Source organism: Dermochelys coriacea, chromosome 11, assembly GCF_009764565.3.
Source record: "Dermochelys coriacea isolate rDerCor1 chromosome 11, rDerCor1.pri.v4, whole genome shotgun sequence".
NCBI classification, from domain to species: domain Eukaryota; kingdom Metazoa; phylum Chordata; order Testudines; family Dermochelyidae; genus Dermochelys; species Dermochelys coriacea.
The window spans coordinates 42,935,915-42,959,946 of NC_050078.2; the positions used below are offsets into that span (position 1 = coordinate 42,935,915).

At 40.4% G+C, this 24,032-nt stretch overlaps 1 protein-coding gene across 11 annotated transcripts in view; it reads right to left on the reverse strand.

Moving 5' to 3' along the window:
- Nucleotides 1-9,573: 9,573 nt before the first annotated feature.
- The window catches only part of WIPF1 (WAS/WASL interacting protein family member 1), an 82,875-nt gene continuing 68,416 nt past the window's right edge, over nucleotides 9,574-24,032 (reverse strand). For all 11 annotated transcript variants that reach the window (XM_043505311.1, XM_038421324.2, XM_043505307.1 and 8 more), the window contains 5 exons: nucleotides 23,676-23,828; nucleotides 20,461-21,228; nucleotides 17,398-17,619; nucleotides 14,733-14,846; nucleotides 9,574-13,344 (listed from right to left, as the gene is read on the reverse strand). In XM_043505311.1, coding sequence (XP_043361246.1) covers nucleotides 13,289-13,344; nucleotides 14,733-14,846; nucleotides 17,398-17,619; nucleotides 20,461-21,228; nucleotides 23,676-23,828 — 1,313 coding nt within the window. In that variant the 3' untranslated portion in view covers nucleotides 9,574-13,288. The remainder of the gene's footprint in view (nucleotides 13,345-14,732; nucleotides 14,847-17,397; nucleotides 17,620-20,460; nucleotides 21,229-23,675; nucleotides 23,829-24,032) is intronic.

Sequence of the window (24,032 nt, forward strand, 5' to 3'; positions counted from 1 at the left end):
CAAACACAATTTATAAATGATATAATTTCATAATTTGACTATGACCTTATAGATGTTGTAGTCCCTTATGACTGCAATGCAAAGGCTTATGTGAACAAATCACAAGTGCCACCTAGTGCTCTTCTGGAAAACACCATCTTTGCTTTCTTAAGTAAAGAACATTCTGGGGAAAAAATAAAATTTTTGCAGTAATCTGAGATATAATGCCAAAATTCAGAAAGTCAAGATGTTATCTACTGACAACAAGCTAGTAGACACTTTTTTTCTTTGCAAATTGGAATCCAAATTGGTACGGAGCCAACATAATTACAAATCAAATTGTAAACCAAGAGGAAACATTCTGAAATGTAGCTAAGGAACAAAACCCACAATCCTATTAGTGATGCTGGGCGTGCAGATCCCTGAGCCACCTGAAGCCTTGTCCCACTGAAGTCCATGGGCATTTTGCCAAGGACTTCAGTGTAGCCAGTATCTCACCAATTTATTTCAATAGGGCTCAGTAAATTGCAGGATTGTAGGGCTTACAAACTATCTTTTGTTTTTTAAAACGTAAGGGATTCTTAAAGGGTAACTTAATTCCACTGGAGGGAAAATATAAATTCACCTACCAAAAATAAAAAAGATGGAGAAAGAGAAAGGTCTCAAATATTTAAGATAAAAATTGCAATGAGACATAAGCTATCAGTGAAACCAGACTGAGGGAATAGATGATTTTTTTTTAAATGGCCCAATTTCTGTGCTGAGTTATACCAGTGTAAATCTAGAGTAACATTATGGAGATACTGCAGAATAATTTAATGCAAAAATTGGGCCACTATTTTTTTGAATGTCCTTTTTAGTTACTTACTGCTATAATATGCCATACTGTGTTATGCCACTTGCACAATATACTGTGCAAACCTCTCTAATTGCTTGAAACACTGAATTTAGCTGTTTGGTGAATTGTCTCGCCGAGGGTATTTCCACATGCCCACTACTTATGATCACTACTTGTGATTTCCATCAACTGGAAATTCATATGCAGCATGTACACAGCATGCTCCCAGGAAGGTGGCGGAGAGTATCCAGTCTAGGTAGATATGGCTTTTCCTGCTTACTAAACATGAAGCTATACCAGGGGTGGGCAAACTATTGCCTGTGGGCCGCATCTGGCCCACCAACTGTTTTACTCCAGCCCTCAAGCTCCTGCTGGAGGGTGGGATCTGGGGCTTACCCTGCTCTGGTGCTCCAACCGGGGAACAGGGTTGGGGGCCACTCCGCTTGGCTCCTGGAAGCAGTGGCATGCTCCCCCACCATCTCCTACACATAGGGGCAGCCAGGGGACTCTGCTCCGCATGCTGCTCCCACTCCAAGCGCTGCCCCCACAGCTTATATTGGCTGGGAACCGCACCCAATGGGAGCTTCAGGGGCAGCACCTGTGGACAGAGCAGCGTGCAGAGCCACCTGGCTGCGCCGCCACGTAGGAGCTGGAGTGTGGATATGCTGCTGCTTCCGGGAGCTGCTTGAGGTAGGCACTATCTGGAGCCTGTAACCCTGAGCCACCTCCCCATGCTCCCACCCACTCCTGCCCTCCAAACCCCTCGGTCCGAGCCCAGAGCACCTTTCTGCACCCTAAATCCCTCATCCTCAGCCCCACCCCAGAGCCTGCACCCCCAGCCAGAGCCCTCACCGCTCCCCTGCCCCAATCCCCTGCCCCAGCCCGGAGCCCCCTCCCACACCCTGAACTCCTCATTTCTGGCCCCATCTGAGAGCCTACACTCCCAGCCAGAGCCTTCACCCGCTCCCACACCCCAACCCCAACTTTGTGAGCATTCATGGCCCGCCATACAATTTCTATACCCAGATGTGGCCCTCGGGCCAAAAAGGTTGCCCACCCCTGAGGTATACTCAGGCCTCTCATGTCGTGTTATATGTTCTTGTGTGTCCATACCTGTTACATCAACTACAGACATTTTAAATAATTTTGAATGTTTTTATTAATAAAATTATTTTTACAGTCCCCTTTCCCCAAATTTTTGGGACACTTTGCAGGACAAATAAAAAGAGATGGTCCCTACCCTGAAGAATTTACAGTCTTGTTCAAGATGCACAGGCAAGATGAGGGTCCCAGAAATAAAATTATGTGGTTATTTGGGCACCTGGGCATTACTTTATTTTTAAATTCGTAATAATTCACTTGTGGGAGGTAGTATAGCAAAAATGAGTTTGAAGGAGGAATTTGAATGAAGAAAGGGAGGGGTCAGGGTCAGGCAGGCAGACTCAGGGAAGGTGTTCCATGAAATCAGCCAGAAAGAACAGGGCTACTAGGAAACCTAGGTCATTACAAAACCTAAACCTTCTTGTCAACTGTCTGAAATGAGCCACTCTCCTTACCACTTCGAAAGTTACTTTTCCTCCCTTGGTATCCTGCTGTTAATTGATTTATCTTGTTAGACTGACCTCACACTTGGTAAGGCAACCCCCATCCTTTCATATATTTATACCTGCTCCTGTATTTTCCACTCCATGCATCTGATGAAGTGGGTTCTAGCCCATGAAAGCTTATGCCCAAATAAACTTGTTAGTCTCTAAGGTGCCACAAGGACTCCTCGTTTTTTTTTTAGAATCTTATAGATGCACTTGTGTATTCTCAAATAAAACATCTTCCTTGTCTCACTGCTTTCATAGTAATGCAAGTAACTTGCAAGATAGCAGAAGCGAAAGCTTCTGTTTTCAGTAAGGCTACAGAAAGATTTCACAAGACTCCAGCAATAAAGTGCTGGTTTATAGATAGCATAACAAAACAACACTTTCCACAACCTTTTGACAACTGGCCCAGTGGAAATAAGATTGCACGCTAGACACTAATACGTGCACTGCTTTCACAGCTGCAGAGCCACTTCCTTTTACGGAGCTCTTGTCATAGTCTGAACACTTCAGCTCCTCTTCCTCATCCACACACACCCTTCCCTTAGGAAATGGCTTACACATTGATTTTCAATTGCATGTGATGCCTTTGGCCCTCTGCTGTCCAAAGAGAAAAACTGCAACACATTAGTAAGTACAAGGAATGCATCATGTTTGCCAGATTAATGGTAATTGTTTTTGTGTTTATCAAAAGCTGCAGTCTGCAATAAATGGGAAAATATTGGTGCAAATGGGAGTGGGGGGAACTTATCATTTGCACAGTGCTATGTATGTATAAAGGCTCACATTTTCAAATCAGAATGGTGCATACAAAACCTTAGATTTCCATAAGAAAATCAGCTTGATAGATAGCAAATTACCTGATGTGTGTATGTATGAGCTGGTATGCTTTGCACACAAATTTGAATGTTTCTGGGCACACACACTTGATTTGACTAATTTCACACATGAAAACATAGATTGACAGAGTTGCGCTTGTATTATTAGAGGCTGTTTTTGAAAACGGGTCCCAATAGCTTAAAACATTTTTTCGTAAAAACTACTGCCATCAAATACCAGACATTCCTATTTTTGAGCACAGGTTAGCCCTGAAAAGCGATGTTCTACTTAAAATATAATTCAGTTGCGTGCATGTTGGACCCCTTTCCAAAACCCTGTGTCTGTTTATTTGTCTTTCTTTAGATTACAAGCTACTTGGGGCAGGGATGATGCATTCTTTTTGCAGAGCACATTATGAGTGCTAGTAGAAATAACTAATACAGGGGAAAATAACAAGATATAGTTTAAGATTCAAAATGAGGAAAGCACTCACAGGAACTAGTATCAGCACTTCTGAAATAAAAATGTGACTTGATTCAGCTGAGGAAGAAAAAAAATGAATGATGTAAAGATAGAGAGGGGCATTTAAAGGAAATTAAGTGGTTAAAAAAAAAAAGGCAATGATGAAACCAAAACAATATAAGTGCCCAGCAGGCTGAGTTCTGTAGAACTCACTCATGTTATCTTATACTCTGTATACATCATTAGACAATCCACCACATACTGTGATTACAGGCAATATTTACTATTCTTTATTGTTAAGTTGGCTTCTGCAGAAGAACTTAAAATAAAATAAAAAAATTCCTTGGGAAAAAGACTATGTTTTAGTTCATCGCATTGCACAATGGACCCCATCTCTCAGCTGGGGCCTCTAGGTGCTACTGGAATGCAACTAATACGGTAACCATTATTACAACCTTTCACTGGTTCTCATATTAAGGCTTCCCCTTCTTGTCCTTTTTATGCTCACAGCCAGCCAGGTTACAGCCACACCTCATTCCTGAAGGCTTGCTTCTCTAAATTTGTGAGGAAGCTTCTTCTAGGCTCCAAATCCACTGAATAAACTGCATTAGAAGTTGGAAGATTTGATTTCCTTGCTGTCAGAGACATGGTGCAAATGTCATGACTATCCATGTGGTCTGGCAGAGGGTAAATGATAATGTACTGGGAGAATAGCATTAGTAGGAGTGACTGTGTTAGTTTTAACCCCATCTCACTGACTAAGAAGTTTAGGAGCTGGCAGGCAGATGCTTGGTTGCAGCTGAATGAAGAAAATGACCTAGTTTTCTGGCCTCTCTTATTTAAAACTTACCCAAGGATTTTACAGTTGAAAAGTATGAGAGTCAACGAGACTGTGTGCACCATGGATGTGAGCTGTAATATTAACATGAACTCATCTGATCTTAATTAGCTCCTTTCAGTGACAGTGTAGTTTAAGGAACAGAAGGCCCCAGCTCCGCTACTTCTAGCTAATCTCCCTTTATAATATTTTATTTAAATTATTCATATGATTTCCATTTTGAAATCATAATCCCTTCAAGTATTCCAAGTTTCCAAGGAGGTGTTTAACAGCATGTCCTTTTGTCTGGAACTATTTCCTTATATAAACAAGAACTGTAATTTTGTTTGAACCTATTTACCAAGGAACAGATGAAAGATTTTGATCTAGCACACAGATATTGTTGAAGGTATACAAGTCAAGGAGAGCATTAGCAGCAGCTTCCTATGGGAATGCAAAGAATTTTACCCTCTGTATTTGAAACATTTACAAAATTATCTTTTGTGGCTTCCTTTCCAAGATTATTCTATGCCTGATTTTCTATAGAAGCTTAACTTACACAACTCTTAACTAATTGCAAATAAAAAACCCAGAGAACTGCCCATCACCAAAATGGATGTTTTTAAAGACTATATTCTGCATGTACCCTGAGTTTAACAGTTTAGCCATCTCAGAATGCACCATTATACTGATTACATCAATTTCACCATCTGTGAAAGAATAATAGATGAGCCCATTGCATTTTTATGATGGTAAATTGAGATGCAGTACTATGTGGACTTCTTTCACAAAAGGATCTGATCATCAAAAGATTTGTCACAGACATCATCATTGTCAATCATATTTCCTCTCCTTCTTCCTTCTTATAGTGCAAGCTCTTGGGGTCAGGGCTCTCTCGCACTAGGTGTTCGCTACGTAGCACAATGGGGCTCCATTTTCAGTTGGGAACTCTAGGAACTACTGGAATACAAATAATAAACTGTGATAAGGAGACACCATTAACTTGAAATCCAGTCACTTTAAGAACACGGTTAAAATTAGTTTCAGGCATTCAGACACCTGCCAATTTTTGTGGTTCTACTTATTAGCTGCTTTAGGGTTATTGCTGTGAACTATCCTAACTAGGGTTAAATAATCCTTCTACTTCTGAGGAGAGGTTGAAGGGAGAACGAGACTTGAAGCCCAGCTTGTATTTTCAGACATTGACTAGGGGGTTCTAACCCTATATACTGGCTCCAATTAGACTAAAGTATAGGAAAAGTCTAAAGACCAGGAGTGAGAGCAGAATTGCGAGGAGTGAAAGGACATTTCTTTGAGGAAATGTGGAAGTGCTTGATATTTTGCATTCCAAAAGGCAAAATATTTGCTTCTCCCTGTTTAGTGGAGACATTTGATGCATAACACTTTCCTCGTGTATACATTTTTGTTTGGCATTACACCTCACTTTAAGATTTGTGTGTGTCTTGCTTAGAACTAAACCCTGAAGTCTTTATTCAGCTATGACTGTAGGATCTGGCCCTAAAATAATACCTACTGTGATGGGGCAAGGCCAGATGGCTTTGGAAGAGTAGTGGGAGATAGATATATTAGCTCCAGGCTAAACAAATCCCTGGTGCCAGGCTAAGTGAAATGACAGCTGCTCCAGGTCATTTAAGACACCTGGGCCAATTAAGAACTTTCCAGAAGGCATTGAGAAGGCTAGGTTGATTGGGACACCTGAAGCCAATCAGGGGCTGGCTGAAACTAGTTAAAAGCCTCCCAGCCAGTCAGGTGGGGGTGCATGTCAGGAGCTGTGGGAGGAAGTTGTGCTGTTGGAGAGGCTGAGTAGCACACACCATATCAGGCACAAGGAAGGAGGCCCTGAGGTAAGGGTGAAGTGGACCTTGAGGAAGTGAGGGCTGCTGTGGGGGAAGTAGCCCAGGGAATTGTACATGTCATGTTTCTAAAAGGTCAGCTACCATAGCTGATACTATTAGGATCCCTGGGCTGGAGCCCAGAGTAGAGGGTGGGCCCAGGCTCCCCCTCCCCGCCTTTGCCCACTGAGACTGGGAGACAACAGAGACTGTGCAAGGAAGGATAACTTCTCCTCACCTCCCTTGCTGGTTTATGATGAAAATGGCTCAGTAGACTGTGACCCTTGTCCCTAGAGAAAGAAAGGTTACGTGCAAGGTCACAGCGAGCCTCTGAGGCTAGCGAAATCCGCCAGGAAACGCGGGACCCACGAAGGCAAGGACAGAACTTTGTCACACTACCTAAGTATAGTATCATAAGATGCAATGTAAATTTGTTTCAGAGTAGCAGCTGTGTTAGTCTGTATTCGCAAAAAGAAAAGGAGTACTTGTGGCACCTTAGAGACTAACAAATTTATTTGAGAATAAGCTTTCGTGAGCTACAGCTCACTTCATCAGAGCTGTAGCTCACGAAAGCTTATGCTCAAATAAATTTGTTAGTCTAAGGTGCCACAAGTACTCCTTTTTCTTTTAATGTAAAGTTGTAACATTCATTAACCAAAATTAACAGGCTAATTTAAGTATTAAATTAGTGTATATAAAAATCATTGTAAGCAAGCTTGACATCCTTTTAGTCCCACACTGTGCTGCAAGGAAGTGGCATATAGCAATTTGGGAAGAAGTTTTGCAAGTCTTGAGCAAGTGTCCAGGTTAATTATTACACTTCTGCTTCCCTTTAAGGCCAGTAGTCAGTTTCCTTTCTCCTGAAGGACCTGATAGTGGTTGTTCCTAAATTAAATGCAAGTCTCCACAATCAATTCATTATCTTAAATAAAAAGCAAAAAATTTATTTAACATAGGGCAGAAAATAGAGAAAAAGAATCACAAACAAAATAAATGTTGTTTTTGTTCTGCTTGATGACTAACGTTTTATGAAAAGCCCAGCGAGCTTAGCTCCAAGCTCAGCTCTGGATAATTTTGGTTAAGCTTCCCAAAGACTTCACATTTACCAGAATCTTCTCTCAGCACAGCAGACCGTCAGCTGGACTTGACACGTTTCTTTCAGAGAAATGCTTCATTTGTTCTTCAGGAACCATTTTGAACTCTATTCCTTCCTCTGTTACAGTCTTGTGTGGCTTCGCAAGTCCAGATGTCAAGTGTTGCCTTTAGCACATTTTGTATTACTTTACGTTACAGGCCTGTTATGGTTCCTTCCCCACTCTAAACTCTAGGGTACAGATGTGGGGACTTGCATGAAGACCTCCTAAGCTTACTTTTACCAGCTTAGCATAAAACTTCCCCAAAGTACAAACTATTTTACCTTTTGCCCTTGGACTTTCTCTGCCACCACCAAACGCCTAACTGGGTTTTTTTATTAGGAAAAGCCGTTTGGAAACTTCTTTCCCTCCCCAAAATCCTTACCAAAAACTTGCTGGGGAAGGTTTGGTAAAAAACCTCACCAATTTGCATAGGCGACCACAGACCCAAACCCTTGGATCTTAACAATGAAAAAGCATTCAGTTTCTTAAAAGAAGTATTTTAATAGAAGAAAAAGTAAAAAAAGAATCACCTCTGTAAAATCAGGATGGTAAATACCTTAGAGGGTAATTAGATTCAAAACATAGAGAATCCCTCTAGGTAAAACCTTAAGTTACAAAAAGACACAAACAGGAATATCCATTCCCTTCAGCACAGCTTATTTTCCTTAGCCATTTGAAGAAATCATAATCTAACGCGTATCTAGCTAGATTACTTACTAAGTTCTAAGACTCCATTTCTGTTCAGTCCCTGGCAAAAGCATCACCCAGACAGACACAGACCTTTTGTTCCCCCCCCCCCACCTCCAGCTTTGAAAGTATCTTGTCTCCTCATTGGTCATTTTGGTCAGGTGCCAGTGAGTTTATCCTAGCTTCTTAACCCTTTACAGGTGAAAGGGTTTTTCCTCTGGCCAGGAGGGATTTTAAAGGTGTTTATCCTTCCCTTTATATTTATGACACCTGTCATCAGTGCACCAAGTTAAACTGTATTTCAAACATACTCGATTAGGTTCATTGTTCTTTTTCTCTGGACACAGTCTTCATTTCCTCCTCTCTGACTTGCATAGCCATTGCAGACACTTGGGAACTAAAAACTTATATAAGCCTGAGCTGCTCCCATTGAACACCTGCAAAACCTCTCCTTTGTCGGCAATGGTGCAGGTCTAGACACTAAATAGCCTAGAAGATTTCACTTTAGATGCTTTGGAGCCTAAAGGGCTTCCTCACCTCCTCTCTTTTCACTTGAGACATTTTCCTTAGCCGTTTTTCTTTTAATGAATATTTCATGCAAGGTATTCTCATTATTTCCTGGTTGAGTACAGTTTGGAAAACTATACACCCAATGTAATGCCAGAGTAGATTTTGTTCCTACTGGACAGTAAGACATCAACATTCGCAATATTATAATGTGACACTGAAAAAGCACATATAGGTCTTGTTTTGAACTGTTATATCAATATTTAGCCCATTTTTTATGTAATCCATGCACACAAATTCTTCCTTCCTCTTTCTAAGATTCTGTTGCCATAAAGACTATGTCAAGGTTTCTCATTACATAATATTTTGTTTGAATTAAAATTAAAAGCTTGCTCATAGGACTCAGAATTCTTGACTCTAGAAGGAGAAAAGCGTAGTTTCTAATTGCATTTTTTTGCATAGCAAAATTATAGTATTAAGACACCCAAACCCAAGTGGAAATTCGTTCCCCACACCTTCCTCATAAATAGGATGCAAACTTCACCACAGACATGTAAAACAGTTATTCCTGTGAACAGAAGCAGTCTAATTTTTTACACTGTAAGAAATGTATCTTGTAGTTCCATCCCAGAAGATGCTGTTCTTCTGAACCTTTTAGTGCTGGGAATCACAGTTTCCAAAGAAAGCTAATGCAAGGCTATTTAGTTCATTTCCAAAAATTCCTGATTCCTGCGTCACATATTTCGTTTCCTGTAACAATTCTTATCCCTAAACAGAGTGGCTAGAATAAAGTCATAAAGTATCAAGAAAGTTACTCCAACAGATATATAGCATGTGGTCTTCATCAAAAAATACTGAATAGAAAATATGAATAAAAATGGCCATCTCACACAGAAAGCTCTGATTTTATTTATCTGGTTGATTTGCATAGAAATGAGTTTCAGTGGTCATCTTTATCACAATTTGAGTCTCAGGTGATGACAAAGATAGTTTAAGGAGTGCATGTTTAAAATGCCATGCCACCAAAATAAACATACTAAAATCTAAACACAGTCAGTCAGTCAGTGGTCCTCTAATACACTTGCACAGCCCCACTGAAGTTAATTGGATCGTACAGGTATAACAGAAGAGATACATTGGTCCAATGACTGTAAACATGTGGGGTAAATGCGCTTAATTTCCAAATGCATTAACACCAGAAATTGATTTGGAATTAAGCAAACTTCCATTCATACCCCAATTAAAGGCCTGATCCAGCAGTCTTTTCAAACATTTCACTCCCTTTGAAATTAGTGGATCAAGCATGTTACAAATGCAAACACTTAGCTCAAACGTATTATCACTCTATAAGCACTGTTTTGTATTTTACATTAGACATCAAAGCATAACATCTAAAATTTTTATAAAAAGGCAGTAATTGCTATTTTGATATCAAAAGTTTGTTAAAATATAGTAAGACACCCTTGGATTAACCAGTTTTGTTTCATGCTTATCTTTTTTAAACATTATACATAGTGAAATAAATACTGTAATACTGATCTTATGGTAACTATCTACTTGTATACAAAATGATATACTGAATGTTAAAATGATGCACTGTTTTTTGAATATATTTGGTGAATTTTACAATCAAATAATATACATTTAATAGTATCTGAGGGAAAAATGACTACTTTCATTTTTCAAAGGTGTTTTATGGATGCTTAGCGTATACATATTGAAAAAATTTCTACTCGAAAGAAAGTGCTAAGAATCAGACAGTTCCAAACAGATTAGATTTCTTTGCTTCCCTCACTGAAGCCCACATCACAGTTTAAAATTAGACTTAGGCTAATTTGTTATGGCTTTGGTTATTATTATTAGAGAAATTCTGCTCAGGAAGTGAATTGTGGAGTATTTTGGATGGTGCAGTCAGCTACAGGAATGAAATACAGCATTTTCATTGACACAGCCGAAGTAAAACTGTTTTGCTATATGCAGATAAGTTACAAAAATATATAACATCTGGAGTTGCTCTCAGTTGCTACACTCCATAACTATTCATATTTTATTAAGACTTTGGCAGGGTGATGCATTAAAATATTGTATTAAGTCCATGATGTCATTCCTCAAAGCCATAAGTGCTTTGGTTTAAACAGCATGAATACAATCATTTATCCTATAAATATCACTAGGTGTTTTAAATCTTCTTTGGACTTTAGACTCACACAATAGTGGGCCACACACAGACTTTCAATATTCATAGCCTGTATGTTTTTTGGTTTTTTTAAGTGCCATTCTTACAAGTGATGTTAGTATATTTACTGATCACATGGGCTTGATCCAAAGATACATTTCACAGGGGGAGCTTCTTCTGAAATCTGTGCAAGAAGCTCACATGGCTCTGATCCTGCAGCTGTGTGTGTGTGTGTGTGTGTGTGTGTGTGCGTGCATGCGCGCGTGTGCGTATGGGTGCGCTGCTGAGTGGATTTCGATGTAGGATCAGGTCTGTGGAACACATCTCAGAATTAGGCCCAGAGATATCAAAATGTAAAAATACGTATTTTATCAAATACTATCATAGGTAAAAAAAATCCAAACGTGACTTTGTAAACAAACATACTGGAAAGGCAAAGCTATATTTATCATGTTCAAATCCTACCCTGTTGTCAACGGGATTGCACAGACTGTAAGACAGGATGGGATCTGCCACTGCATAGTCACATAATGGAGAAGGTCCTACTGGACATGTTTCCCTAGGGTTCAATGTTCATTTTGAAGAGTCTCTTCTGCCAACCCAACCCCGTGCAGATGTTCAAGTGCTGGGCTCAAAAGTATCATACTGTAACAAAACCCGCAGAGCTGAATCAGGAATCATGTTTTCCACTGCTGGGTTGGGGGAGGCATTTATCCCAATATATTTCTAAACTGCATGGCTTCTTCCTCTGATTTAATGAGCAACACAGTATGAAACATGTCCATCAGTGAGGACTTCCTGGGGACTCCAATGAGCACACAGAGAGTCAGAGATTGGTGGGGAGGTGACGGATAGTCATTCTTCAAAGCTAACTTTCAGAAGTCCAGCTGACAGAAATACATTCATCAGCCATGCTCAAATCCAGAATCAAAGTCCTCCTATGATTTCCAATGTCTTTTTCCATTTGTTGATATCAGTTTATAAAATGAACTAAACAAACACTCTTTGCTCACGTACAATATTTAAAAACAGTTCTGCAATTTCATTAATCATCACAATGCCTAAAAAAGGTTTGCTTTCTCCTAATAAGGAAATTTCCTTCAGGTCCCTCCTGATACCCTCTCAAACAAAAGTTTGGACCCAGGTAGGCCATAGAGCAAGCTCAGAAGGTCAATATACTCCACCCCTGTTGAACCAGCATGGACAGAAAGTTCCAGAGTTTATGGCTTTCACTAAAAAATGCCCTTCCACCAGATTCCTCTTATTTAAAAGTGAGAGCCATTCATTCAAGCACTCAGTTGATCTCAATTGCCATGTAACACAAGGGAGAAGCACTTTCTTGAACAGCTAAACCACACAGAGCTTCATTAGTCAAAAACATCTTGAATTATACCCAGAACCAAATGGGAAGCCAATGCAATCTGTGGCGCATAGGTGTTAGCAGGCTTCACAGAAGGAGCATATAATTAAGGGGGCTGCTGCATTTTGTACTAGTCATAGTTTGAGTAGCCTTCAGGTGTAGTCCGACATAAAGAGCATTACCGTAATCCAATTTTGAGGGCATGGATAACTGCGGCATGATCCACATTCAAATGGAAAGGACAAGTAGAGATTAACAACATAAAACTATTACAAAACAAGTCATCAGGGCCATACAGGACACTATTACACTGCTGAATTCCCAATTTTCTCTCTTCTTTTGAGGATGCTCCTTCATGTCATGGCAACCTTTCCCTGGAGTGATGGAAGGAGATAGCCTTTGCTGGAGCCCAGTGCTCATGGGGTGTCAGAAAATTATGCCATTTAGTTGTCACCCTCAGGGAAGGCAATCTGTAGCATAAACACACGCTTCCGACAGGCTAAACTATGGTCAAAAGAATTTGCATTGAACTATTAACTTGCAGACTCACATAAAAGTTGGGCAGTAGCATGCAGAAGCGGGATAGGGCACGGAAGCATGCAAAAAAAGATCCAAGGGAATTTCATCTGTGTGCTGTCCCCATCTGACTAGTTTCCAGACAGACAGCAGTAAATTATTGGAATTTGTAGTTGTAATGTTACAACTACTTCACCCAAAACTAGTCAATGGGCTTTCGCCCATTCTTGTTGAATTCAATGGCAAAACTCCCACCAAGATCAATGGGAACAGGACTGGACCCAGTAAGAATATATATATTGTTATATATAGTCCCCAAAATGCCTTTCATGACAGCCTGCTATATAAGCAAGTAAAATCTACAGTTTTAAGCAACTACAGTTCATAAACTGTATCTTACTTCTCTAACAGATACTCAAATTCCCCCTAATCACAAGCCAAAAGTGGAAATAAAGCAGAAGAGGCAACTTTCCAATGACATGGGCGTGAGAAGTAATTCAAGAGACACTTCAAAACAGCAGTCACTCTGAGAAGGGCTGGAAACCCACTTCACCTCGGTATAGGCGGGAGCGGTGGGACACCTCTTTCCCTTCGGCCAGAGCCATCTAGAAACGACAGAAAAAGATGGCTGATGTGTTCATCATGATGTATTTCTTTTACACAGAAACGCATGCCCAAGCTCCTCATGAAACGATATGTGAAGAACTACACATTTTAAGTACCTGTATTATCCATTTTATGAGCAGTTTTGTGTAGTTTATTGGATGATTTATTTACCAAGATAAAAAATATAAATGATGCACAGCATAATTCCTATTAAGTATACATTTAATGCCACAAATACCTGGAAAGCATGCGTTTTTTCTGCCTTTAGGCTCTTTCCTCCTCTTGAGACACATCTATAACTCTTGTTAGCATTAATAAGAGTCATCACTTCTACAAGGGCATTAATTTTTACTGTGACTTTAAAACAAATGCAAATTGTAATAAAAACATTGGTTTCAGAGTAGCAGCCATGTTAGTCTGTATTCACAAAAAAAAAAGGAGTACTTGTGGCACCTTAGAGACTAACAAATTTATTTGAGCATAAGCTTTCGTGAGCTACAGCTCACTTCATCGGAATGCATTCATGATGAAGTGAACTGTAGCTCATGAAAGCTTATGCTCAAATAAATTTGTTAGTCTCTAAGGTGCCTCAAGTACTCCTTTTCTTTTTAATAAAAACACTGAAGTTCTACAGTTTAAGTGTGATAAAATCTCAAAGCACCATTTCTCCGCAAGAAAATTTTCATCCAAAAACTAAGCAAATTAAATTTGAGAAGGGTATACAGTTCCCAGGCCCTCTCCCCACTTAAAAAAAAAAGTAGCAAGTTTTATAGGACTTGATCCTGCAAACAATCTTTCAGTGTTTCCTGCATGGACAGGGTGCGAGATCAGGCTTTAGACTTATAAATCTTAAATTATTAAGAGGATGTTGGTTTCTCTCATTTTTTTCCCCAAAGACATTTTACATATTTTCGTGTCTATAGAGTCTATTAACAACAGAAGAGGGACTTGCACAGGGAACACCTACACTATTTGTATACATAAGAACTCAACCATTAAATTTCTTCAAGTCAACAACAACAAAAATATTGGTAGATCTATTAGGCCCTATTCTGCCCTTCAACACCTTTACAATCCGAATGGGAGTTGTTTTTGCATTTCTGAAGGCAGAATTATGAGTTTTTAGGTTGGATGGTGTGTGTAGCCAATAGCTAACAGAAAAGGGGTAATGGTAATTAGTAGAGAAATTAGTAAACTCAGTCTACTAAGGAAAAGGAGATACATACAGATGCAAATTGTTCCCAGTTATAAATATACCTATCCTCCACTAATAGGTTCTTTCACCAGATCCATCACTAGGCCATCTGAAGGCCTGACTATTATCTTTCAAAATTAACAATATTTGGCGAAAAAAAAATATTAAAAACCCAACAAAGAAACAACTTACCTCTGCTTTCATTCCTTGCTAGTTTACTGGGGTAACTTTTGTTCATTGGTACATATGGCTCTGGAGGTGGCAGATCAGATATCGGATGGAAGGAAAATCTGCTTTCCCACTCATCTGGGGAAAAATAAACCGTTACAGGAAAATTTAAAAAGTAACAATCCTTAATAGAAGAGTTGCATAGTATTGATATTAGTACACATTCTGTATTGCAGTACCTCCTAGAAGCCCAAGTCATAGACCAGAACCCCATTGTGCTAGATGCTATACAAACAGAACAAAAAGATGGCCCAAATTAGTCTGAATTCAGTTCATCATTCATTGATCATTTATGTCATTGCACCTGCCTTGTAGGGCAGCCCAGGGGAAAATACCATAACTTAGCTTAGGCAGCCCTTGGAGGCCTATCTATGCAAAGGCTTGAAGCCACCGTCCCCTTGGTTGGGGCATCTAATCCCAGCCCTGACGGCTATGTTCTTCTGCACAGAACGTAAGGTGGGTGGAACATACTGAGTCTGCATATAACATTCTGAGTCACAGTATTAGGATTCCTGTGGACTTCAGCGGACTCCTGTTTGGATTATTTTTCTTAGTTTGTTTTTTATGGAGCATTGTAAAGCCATAGCACTGCCTTGAATCTCTACAGTGCTGTGTACTGGGGCCCCTTCTGCCCTTTGCCCCACCCGGGCATGAGCCCCATGCTATAGCTTGTAAGGGGTAGTCCTTGAAGGGCAGCCTTATGACTGTCTTTTCACAGTGCCTGTGCTGTGGGATCCTCCCATAGTCAGCTATGAAGCTTTTAGAGAGTCTCTTCACATCACTCTGGCTCTTGTACGCAGTGTAAAGGGCCTGAAGTTGGTGGGAGGATCTTACTCTATGTGGTTTCCTGATTCTAGATCACCTGCTGGTGACATCAATATTGCACCCACTTAGGTATAAAATAAATTTGGCCCTACATATTCTATATTAAATTAATCTTACCACCTACGATAGAAATGTGTAGTAGGATTCAGTGTATGTGTAGCTGAATTTGCATTACAGGTATGTAGACCTCATTGATGTACAAAGCATCCAAACAACTAGAACCACTATAGAATCCAATGTTTCAGAGTAGCAGCCGTGTTAGTCTGTATTCGCAAAAAGAAAAGGAGTACTTGTGGCACCTTAGAGACTAACAAATTTATTAGAGCATAAGCTTTCGTGAGCTACAGCTCACTTCATCGGATGCATTGAAATGCATCCGATGAAGTGAGCTGTAGCTCACGAAAGCTTATGCTCTAATAAATTTGTTAGTCTCTAAGGTGCCACAAGTACTCCTTTTCTTTTTATAGAATCCAATAAAATTCAATGTTCAAAGAAAAAAGAAAAATTAGCAGACCTGTGAGAAAATGCATAACCAAGGAGAAATGTGCATCTTTTGTAAAAAGTGTGAAGATAAAGCTAAAGGTATCAGTATTTCTTCAACCACTAGAGACCCACGTTTCCCTGTACAACAAAAGAGGGGTCGGATTCCAATGACATATTAATAGCAAATCAAAATCCTGGGAAAAATAGCCCGTGCTCATATTACACTGTCCTGTATCTGAATGCAGATGCTCAAGGGGCAGAATAAGGGCACACAGGCAATTTTGTTTTTTGTCATTTCCAGCACTTTGCAATCGTAACACTCTTGTAATGTAGGTTTTTGTATAATGTCATCCAGCTACGACCTGAGAACTTCACCAATAATTGACCACAGGATTGATTATTTTGGGGCCCAGATTTGCATTCCTGAGGCAAGCAAACCTCACCCTGATTTCAATTAGAGTTCTGCTTGTACAGGAACTATGTAGGTTCTGTCCCGTAAAGGCGATTTGCACAAAAAAAAAAAAATGGTTCCATTCAGTTTTGCCTCTTATGATACATCAAGAAAGCTCAGAAGGATTATTTTATAGTTTTATTTTCTGCTTGCTTTTTACCTCAGAAATATCAGGAATGTCAAGTCTGGTCTTTCCTGATTTTGTTGGGAGACTCAAATGTATATTGTCAGCTCATGCCTTAATTGAAAGGAAAGGACTAATTCATCTTTAATGCACATATATATCCTTTATCCCCACTGTTTAGTGGCCAAAATGGAAAAACTCAAAGTTTTAAACAGTTTGATTAAAGATCCCTTTCCTTCTCTACCACTTTTACTTTGTCTCCTGTAATGTCATAATCCCACTACTTCAATCATCCCAAGGGTTTCAGGGCAGAGGAGACCTGAATTTTTAATATTGAAAAAAAAATCCTTCAGGCCTTTATACAGCATAAAGCAGCAAAGAATGGCACACAGCCATTTCCTCTTTTTAGGTTACCCTTGAATGGTAATTTCTGAGGTCCAGTTCTTGCTGAAGTCCCACTGGCATGCTAGTATGTTCATGTCAGTACTGTTAACTTTGCACTTCTATTCTCTGCATTAAAATATTTAGATAACTCCATATGGCAGGCCTTTTTAGGCCCAAGTTACACCTGGGTCAGTCAGGAATAACGCTGGTGTAAAACTAGTGAGAGCTAGGAATCAGACCCAAAGCATCTGTGAAGTATCTCATTTAACGTTTGTGGGGCCAAACACTGATAGCTTTACTTAAGCAAAACTTCTGAGTGAGGAGAGAGTGATACAGTGAGTATGTCTGAAAACCCAGCTCACCTTCACATGATGAGTCCTGGAAGCCATTTCTGATTGCTGATGATGGTGCAGGAGGTGGTGGTGGAGGAGCTCCGGAACCAGGTCTGTCAGGAGGAAGTGGAGGCCTTGGTCCACCTCTCTGGTTTTCTAATCCTGCCCTGGAAGGCAGCTGTGGAGTAGCAGGCAATGCCCGTGAAATGCTGCCATTTCTGTTTACAGGAGGAGGAGGAGGTGGAAGGGGTCCTGAATCAAGACAAAGAAACAAATCAGTAATCTATTGTGTCATAAAACCTACCACTATTCTATCAGCTCTAAGCATTATTGTCTTGCATCGCTCTGAAGGGTGTCAGATAGGACACGAGCTTTGATGGGATCCAAAAGAAATGGGGAGAGCTGTCTGCCTCCTTCAGCCAGAGGGAGCGATAATAGTAATGCAGTGTTTGACATCTCTTTCCTGATTCACCCTCCCCTTGGTGTGGCTGATGTGCAAAGAGTGCAGGTTCAAGGGGCATGTTTATACAGAAAGGAGGCTTAAATGTCACCTTTCCACTCCCATTGCCTCATATAGCCTCTGTGCAGGGCTAGTCTCTTCGTTCCACGTTAATGCAGCCCTAAAACTACTCTAACTTATGCTGGCTGCGAATGGTCACAAACAGCTGAAACCACAATGGAGCATCAGGGCAGCACAGAGGGTCCTGGCCATATCCCATTTTCTTCAGCCACACCTTCTTTTAAGGTAAAGGGATGGGAAGTGGTGTAAGAGCTCACTGAACCAAAAGAACGTAAGAGCGGCCATACCTGGCCAGACCAATAGTCCATCTAGCCCCAGATCCTGCCTCCAATCATGGCCAGTACCACAGCTTCAGGGAGAGTGTACTGAACAGGGCAATTTTGGCGTGACCAACTCCTGGCTTCCACTCCTGGCTTCTGACAATCAGAGGTTTAGGGTCACCCTGATCATCTTGGCTAATAGCCATTGATGGACTTATTCTCCATAAACTTACCTAGTTTTTTCAAATCCAGGAATTATACATTATACATTTGGCCATCACAACATTCCATGGCAATGAGTTTCACAGGTTAATTATGCATTATGTGAAAAAGTACTTCCTTAAACCAACGGACCATTAATTTCAGTCGGGTGATGCCTGATATTTGTATTGTGGGAAAGGGTAAAACACACTTCTCTGTTCACTTTTTCCACACCGTTCATGATTTTATAAACCTCTATCGTATCTCCCCTTAGTCATTCCTTTTCTAAGCTGAACAGCCCTAATCTTTTTAGTCTCTCCTCATATGGAAGCCATTCCATACCCTGGATCATCTTTGTTGCCCTTCCCTGAACCTTTTCTAGTTTTACTGTATTCTTTTTGAGATAGGGCAACCAGAACAGGACACTGTATTGAAGGTGTGGGCGCACGATGGCTTTATATAGTAGTAGTATAATATTTTTCTGTCATATTTTCTATCTCCTTCCTAATAGCAACTAACATTCTGTTAGCCTTTTTGACAATCTATGGGGATGCCAAAATCTCTTTCTTGGATGAAAACAGCTAATTTAGAATCTACCATTATATATGTATAGTTGAGATTACTTTTTTCCAATGTGCATCACTTTTCACTTATCAATATTGGGTTTCATCTACCCTTTATTGCTCAGTCACCAGTTTTGTGAGATCCCTTTGTAGCTCTTCATAGACAGTTTTGGACTGAACTATCCTGAATAATTTTGTATTGTCAGCAAATGTCAGTATATTTGAACAACTGTAGCGGTAATATGCCTAGAACCAATGCGAAATATATCGCACATTATGTGAGGCAATTAGAATTAAATTGTGTTGATTAAATCATTTTTTTATTACAAGTATTCCCTCAGCTCAAAGAAATCTAGTAACATCTATTAAAGTTGTATTACAGATACATTTATTAAAAATAAATCAGCAGATATTGTGCCACTATCCAAAAGCAAAAATGTGTCAGAAGAAATCCTATGTACTTTGTGGTTTACATTTACTTGCTACTACAGCTTGCAATCCTGGAATGGTGCTCCAGTAGTGAGAGTTTATTCATTTTAGTAACTTTAAGATAATGAGAGAAATTATTCCAACTAAAAACAGCGTAAATATTGGAAGGATATGGATTAAGAAGCAAACACAAGGTCCCTTTCTATTTACTATATTATCAAGAAGATTGTTATTAACAATAAGGGTATAATCTATCTTCCTGAACATTAGTAATAAAAGACACAGGTCAAAGTATATTATGAAATATCACCATGGAAACAATATTATTTTCTGTCTCGTTAGAAATCTGCATATGATAAATGACAAAGTTGACTCAAATATAATGACACTTGTTATGCTAACGACTGTTGTATACATCTTGTTAAAATAACTTAAATAATACCATAAGTGTACATGATGTTTAACATGCACAGGGCCTATTTCTGCAAACCTTTACTTGTGAACATTGCCACTGACAAATTGTATTACTCCCGGGAGTAAAAATTACTCATCTAATTGGACCCACAGATAAAACAAGTTTGTTGCACCAAAGAATATAATGATCAAACATACTGTTTGTAGTTGCTATTAACTATGATAATAATAATGAATGTGTAAATACTACAGCATAATTACTACTACTAAAAATGACTTGAGTGGCATGGTGCTTGTAATCAGCCCAACTGAAGAAAGGTAGTATTACACAAAGTGGCAACTACATGACCCATGTTTCTGCAAAAATAACTTGCAAATCAAACTCAGGTCATGGTAGTTAATTCAAGTCTGAATAGTGATTTTTAAAGATGTAACTGATTAAACCAGTCAATCACACTCTTTCAGTGAAAGGAGGACTTCAATTTTTAAAACTGATTGGCATTTTAGTCTATAGCTTCAATTTATATGGCAAATAACAGCAAAGCATGTCAATCAGTTTAAAGCTACAGCTCATATTACATTCAGAAAAGCATGAAGGAAATTGGTATTGGAGGTTAATTCTACGTCACTGAAACCACGCGGATAACAATTAGTTTAGTTATTACAAGGGTGGTCTGGAGAGCTGAAAACATGCACACTGCCATACCTGATCTGCTAGGTGGATCTCTTACTGGAGGAGGAGGCCGCTCATTTGGAGCGGGAGGAAGAGGGACGGATCGACCCGTCCCAGGCAAGCTGGGAGGAGCAAGAGAACCTAGAGAGAGATTCCTTTGTGGAAGACGTGGCATGTCATCATTTCCACTGGAAATGGGTGGAATTGGAGGTGGGCCTGGCCTGCCTGGAGGCAGGGGTGGAGCCTGTGAGACAGTGGATGGCCGAGGCGTGGAAGGAATGGGAGGTTTATTGTTTTGAGGCGGTGGAGGTGGAAATGAAGGTTCCCGGCTGATGGGTGCCCTGTTTCCTGTTGGAGGAGGTGGCGGTGGTGGCTTGTCATCTGTTGACTTGCCAGGCGCAGGAGGAAGGGGAGGTCTGTTAGAGAAAGAAGGCGAGGAACTTGCAGTCGACTGGCGAATAGATCCTCCGAATCCTGTATTTCTGTTTCCTGGGAAAGATGGAGGGATAGGCCCCGCGTTGGTTTGCCTGTTTACTCTTGGCACAGGAGGGGATACTCTGTTGTGTAAACCTGATGGAATGGGTCTTGGAGTATTTGGCACTGGAGGAGGTCCTGTATCTGGTTTGGAACCAAAATCAGGTCTCGGAGGTGGCATTCGGTTTCTCTGTGGTTCGGGAGCAGTATTTCTTTGCCCCAAAGAAGGCCCTGGAAATCTCCCAACGGCACCTGGAAGTGAAAAAGGTTTGGCAGATGTTGTTCTTCCTCCTGGTGGCAGCATGGGAGGTCTGTTTCCTCCAGAATCTGGAAACAGAGAAGTAAATACTACTCACATCAGGGTAAAGGGCTGGGCAATAGGCAAGAGAAGGTAAAACACAGTGAGAATGGGCAAAACTTTCAAGTCGTTACTTGAATGCACTGGGAGTTTTGCACTGGTTGTAAGGACTGACTGAAGTCTTCAGGATTTGTCCAGTGGTGTAGCCATTGGAAAAACAGGGGGAGCGGAGATAAAAAAAGGCACCACCCCCTGGTACTCACCCGGCGGCGCTCCGGGTCTTCAGGAGCACTTTGGCGTCGGGTCCTTCACTCGCTCCAGTCTTCGGCACTGAAGGACCCCCCCCGCCACCGCAATGCTGCCGAAGCGAGTGAAGGACCCGATGCCGAAATCCTGCTGAAGACCCGGAGCGCCACCGGGTGAGTATCAGGGGGTGGTGCCTTTTTTTTTTTTTTTTTTACCTCCGCTCCCCCGACCCGCTGCCAAAGACCCGAAGCGCTGCCGGGTGAGTAAAAATTTCAAAGGTGCCAAAGAATTAAAAAGAAGCCACTTCTGCTCGGTGGGGGAGCGGCCACTGCCCCGCTCCCCGCCAGCCACGCTACTGGGTTTGTCCCCATAAGACTACTCAATAAGTAATTTAAAAGCATTTGTAGCAACAGCTCCAATGTAGTCATTATGTTCTATCACAGCAGGATGGCATACAAAGGATACTTATGATAGACTAGAGCAGAGGCTCTAATCCTTTCCAAATGACTGTACCCCTTTCAGGAGTCTGATTTGTCTTGCGTACCCCCAAGCTGCATCTCGCTTAAAAACTACTTGCTTACAAAATCAGACAAAAATTCAAAAAAGTGTCACAGCACACTATTACTGAAAAATTGCTTACTTTCTCTTTTTTTACCATATAATTATAAAATAAATCAACTGGAATATAAATATTATACTATACACTGAAATGTAAGTAAGCAGCGCAGTATAAACAAGTCATTATCTGTATGAAATTTTAGTTTGTATTGACTTCACTAGTGCTTTTTATGTAGCCTGTTGTAAAACTAGGCAAAAATCTAGATGAGTTGATGTACCCCCTGGAAGACCTCTGCATACCTCCAGTGGTACACATACCCCTGGTTGAGAACCACTGGACTAGAGCTATTATGGACCATTGCTAATGATATAATGATTTATTTTCAGGCTTCCCTGATGCAAACATTAACAGCATAGAGGGAAGAAACTCTTCTTGGAAAAACTGTGAAGAACAATGATTTAGGGTTTTCAACATGTGAGCAGAAGCGTCTTAACTTTCAATCAATATTTTATCACTAGAATTCATCAAAAGGAAGAGGACTTGAAAGTAATCCAGAAAAAAAACTCTATTTCTCCCCTCTTCCAATATCTATTTTTTATGGATTAGCTTGTGTTTCTCTGGAAGAGGCAGTTTTGCAATTGAAGAAACACTGGCCTATTATGCCGGGAACCTTTGGATTAAGAAGAGTTCCCAGCACAGGCTAACATAGATAAAACCACCTCTGAAAGTCTGTGTTTGTGTCAACATGTGCTGAAATATTAAGTTAGATCTATAATGAGCATAGGCCATTAATAGCATCTTAAGTATGCTTTTAGTAACATTTAGGTGGAGCCATTACATCCTCTCATGTCAATAATCACTAAGGCCCAACCTTCCTCAACAAGTGGCAAATCCCTGATTTTATAAATCTTCCCTGCCGCAGAATCTGCTTTGTTCCATGGGGCAGCTCCTTTGAAAACCTGTGCAACACAAAAAAGTGTGTATATCCAGCTAATGCATGCTGCTGCTGACAGCTTGCATAGAAGCCAACTAAGATGTTTGACACATACCTTAACAGGTAAATTATGCCCCTGTGGGGTTAAATGGGCTCTCCAGTTTAAGAGGAGGTCAGTTTTCCTAGGGCTTAAGGGAGTTCTAGCTTGGGATCCTCTGGATGCTACACTTTGAGGGTGCACTGGACTGGATCTGGCTCTTATTACTGTACACCACAGGTGAGGTCTCAATCCCCAAGATTTTTATTTCTCAGTAATACCTTCAGGAGTGGGAGGAAGGAAGGAAGGAATTTAACTTCTCCCCCACAAATATCCCTATAAAACATAGCACTAAGAAAGAAACACAAAGCCAAATTTAAGTCTGAAACTGTGTTTTTTTTAACTCCCTTCCTTGTACCTAGTTACTCAATGGATGACCATATCCGCTATAGAGACCAAAATACTGAAGCACAAGAATGAATGCCGGTTTTCCTCAGAGTTTACTGTCTGCGAGAGTTTAAAGTTAACCCCTTAATGATATTTTAGTTGTATTTTGTTTATATATGTATGGAGGTATTCCCTAAGCCAAAGAACTCTTGCATTATTTTATTACTCTTGTATGAATGTTTATGTAAATTTATCATTTAGAAAGCTTTTAATATTCTTGACTGAATTCACAGATCTGGGAAATCCTCCTTACCTGTATCTCGATTTGCTGCAGATCTGAGCTTTGGCATTCCTGACTGAAACAGGCCTCCTAAGCCAGGTGGTCCACCTCCGCCATAGTTGCCACCACCACCTCCTCCACCACTTCCTCCACCACTGCTGCCACCACCACCAGATCCTTTGGGTTCTGTTGAAACAAAAATCAGAAATTTTAAAACACAGCCAGTATTTTTCATAGCGCCTCCTTATCCTTGTAGCTCCTTGGACTACAGGATTATGAAGCAGGCACAAAGCAGAAGTTGGGACTAGAACAGGTTGGGGTGTTGAGAATTCCACGTGGTATTCAGCCACACTTTCATGTTGGGCTTCCATTTTTCCCCTCGCTGTTGGT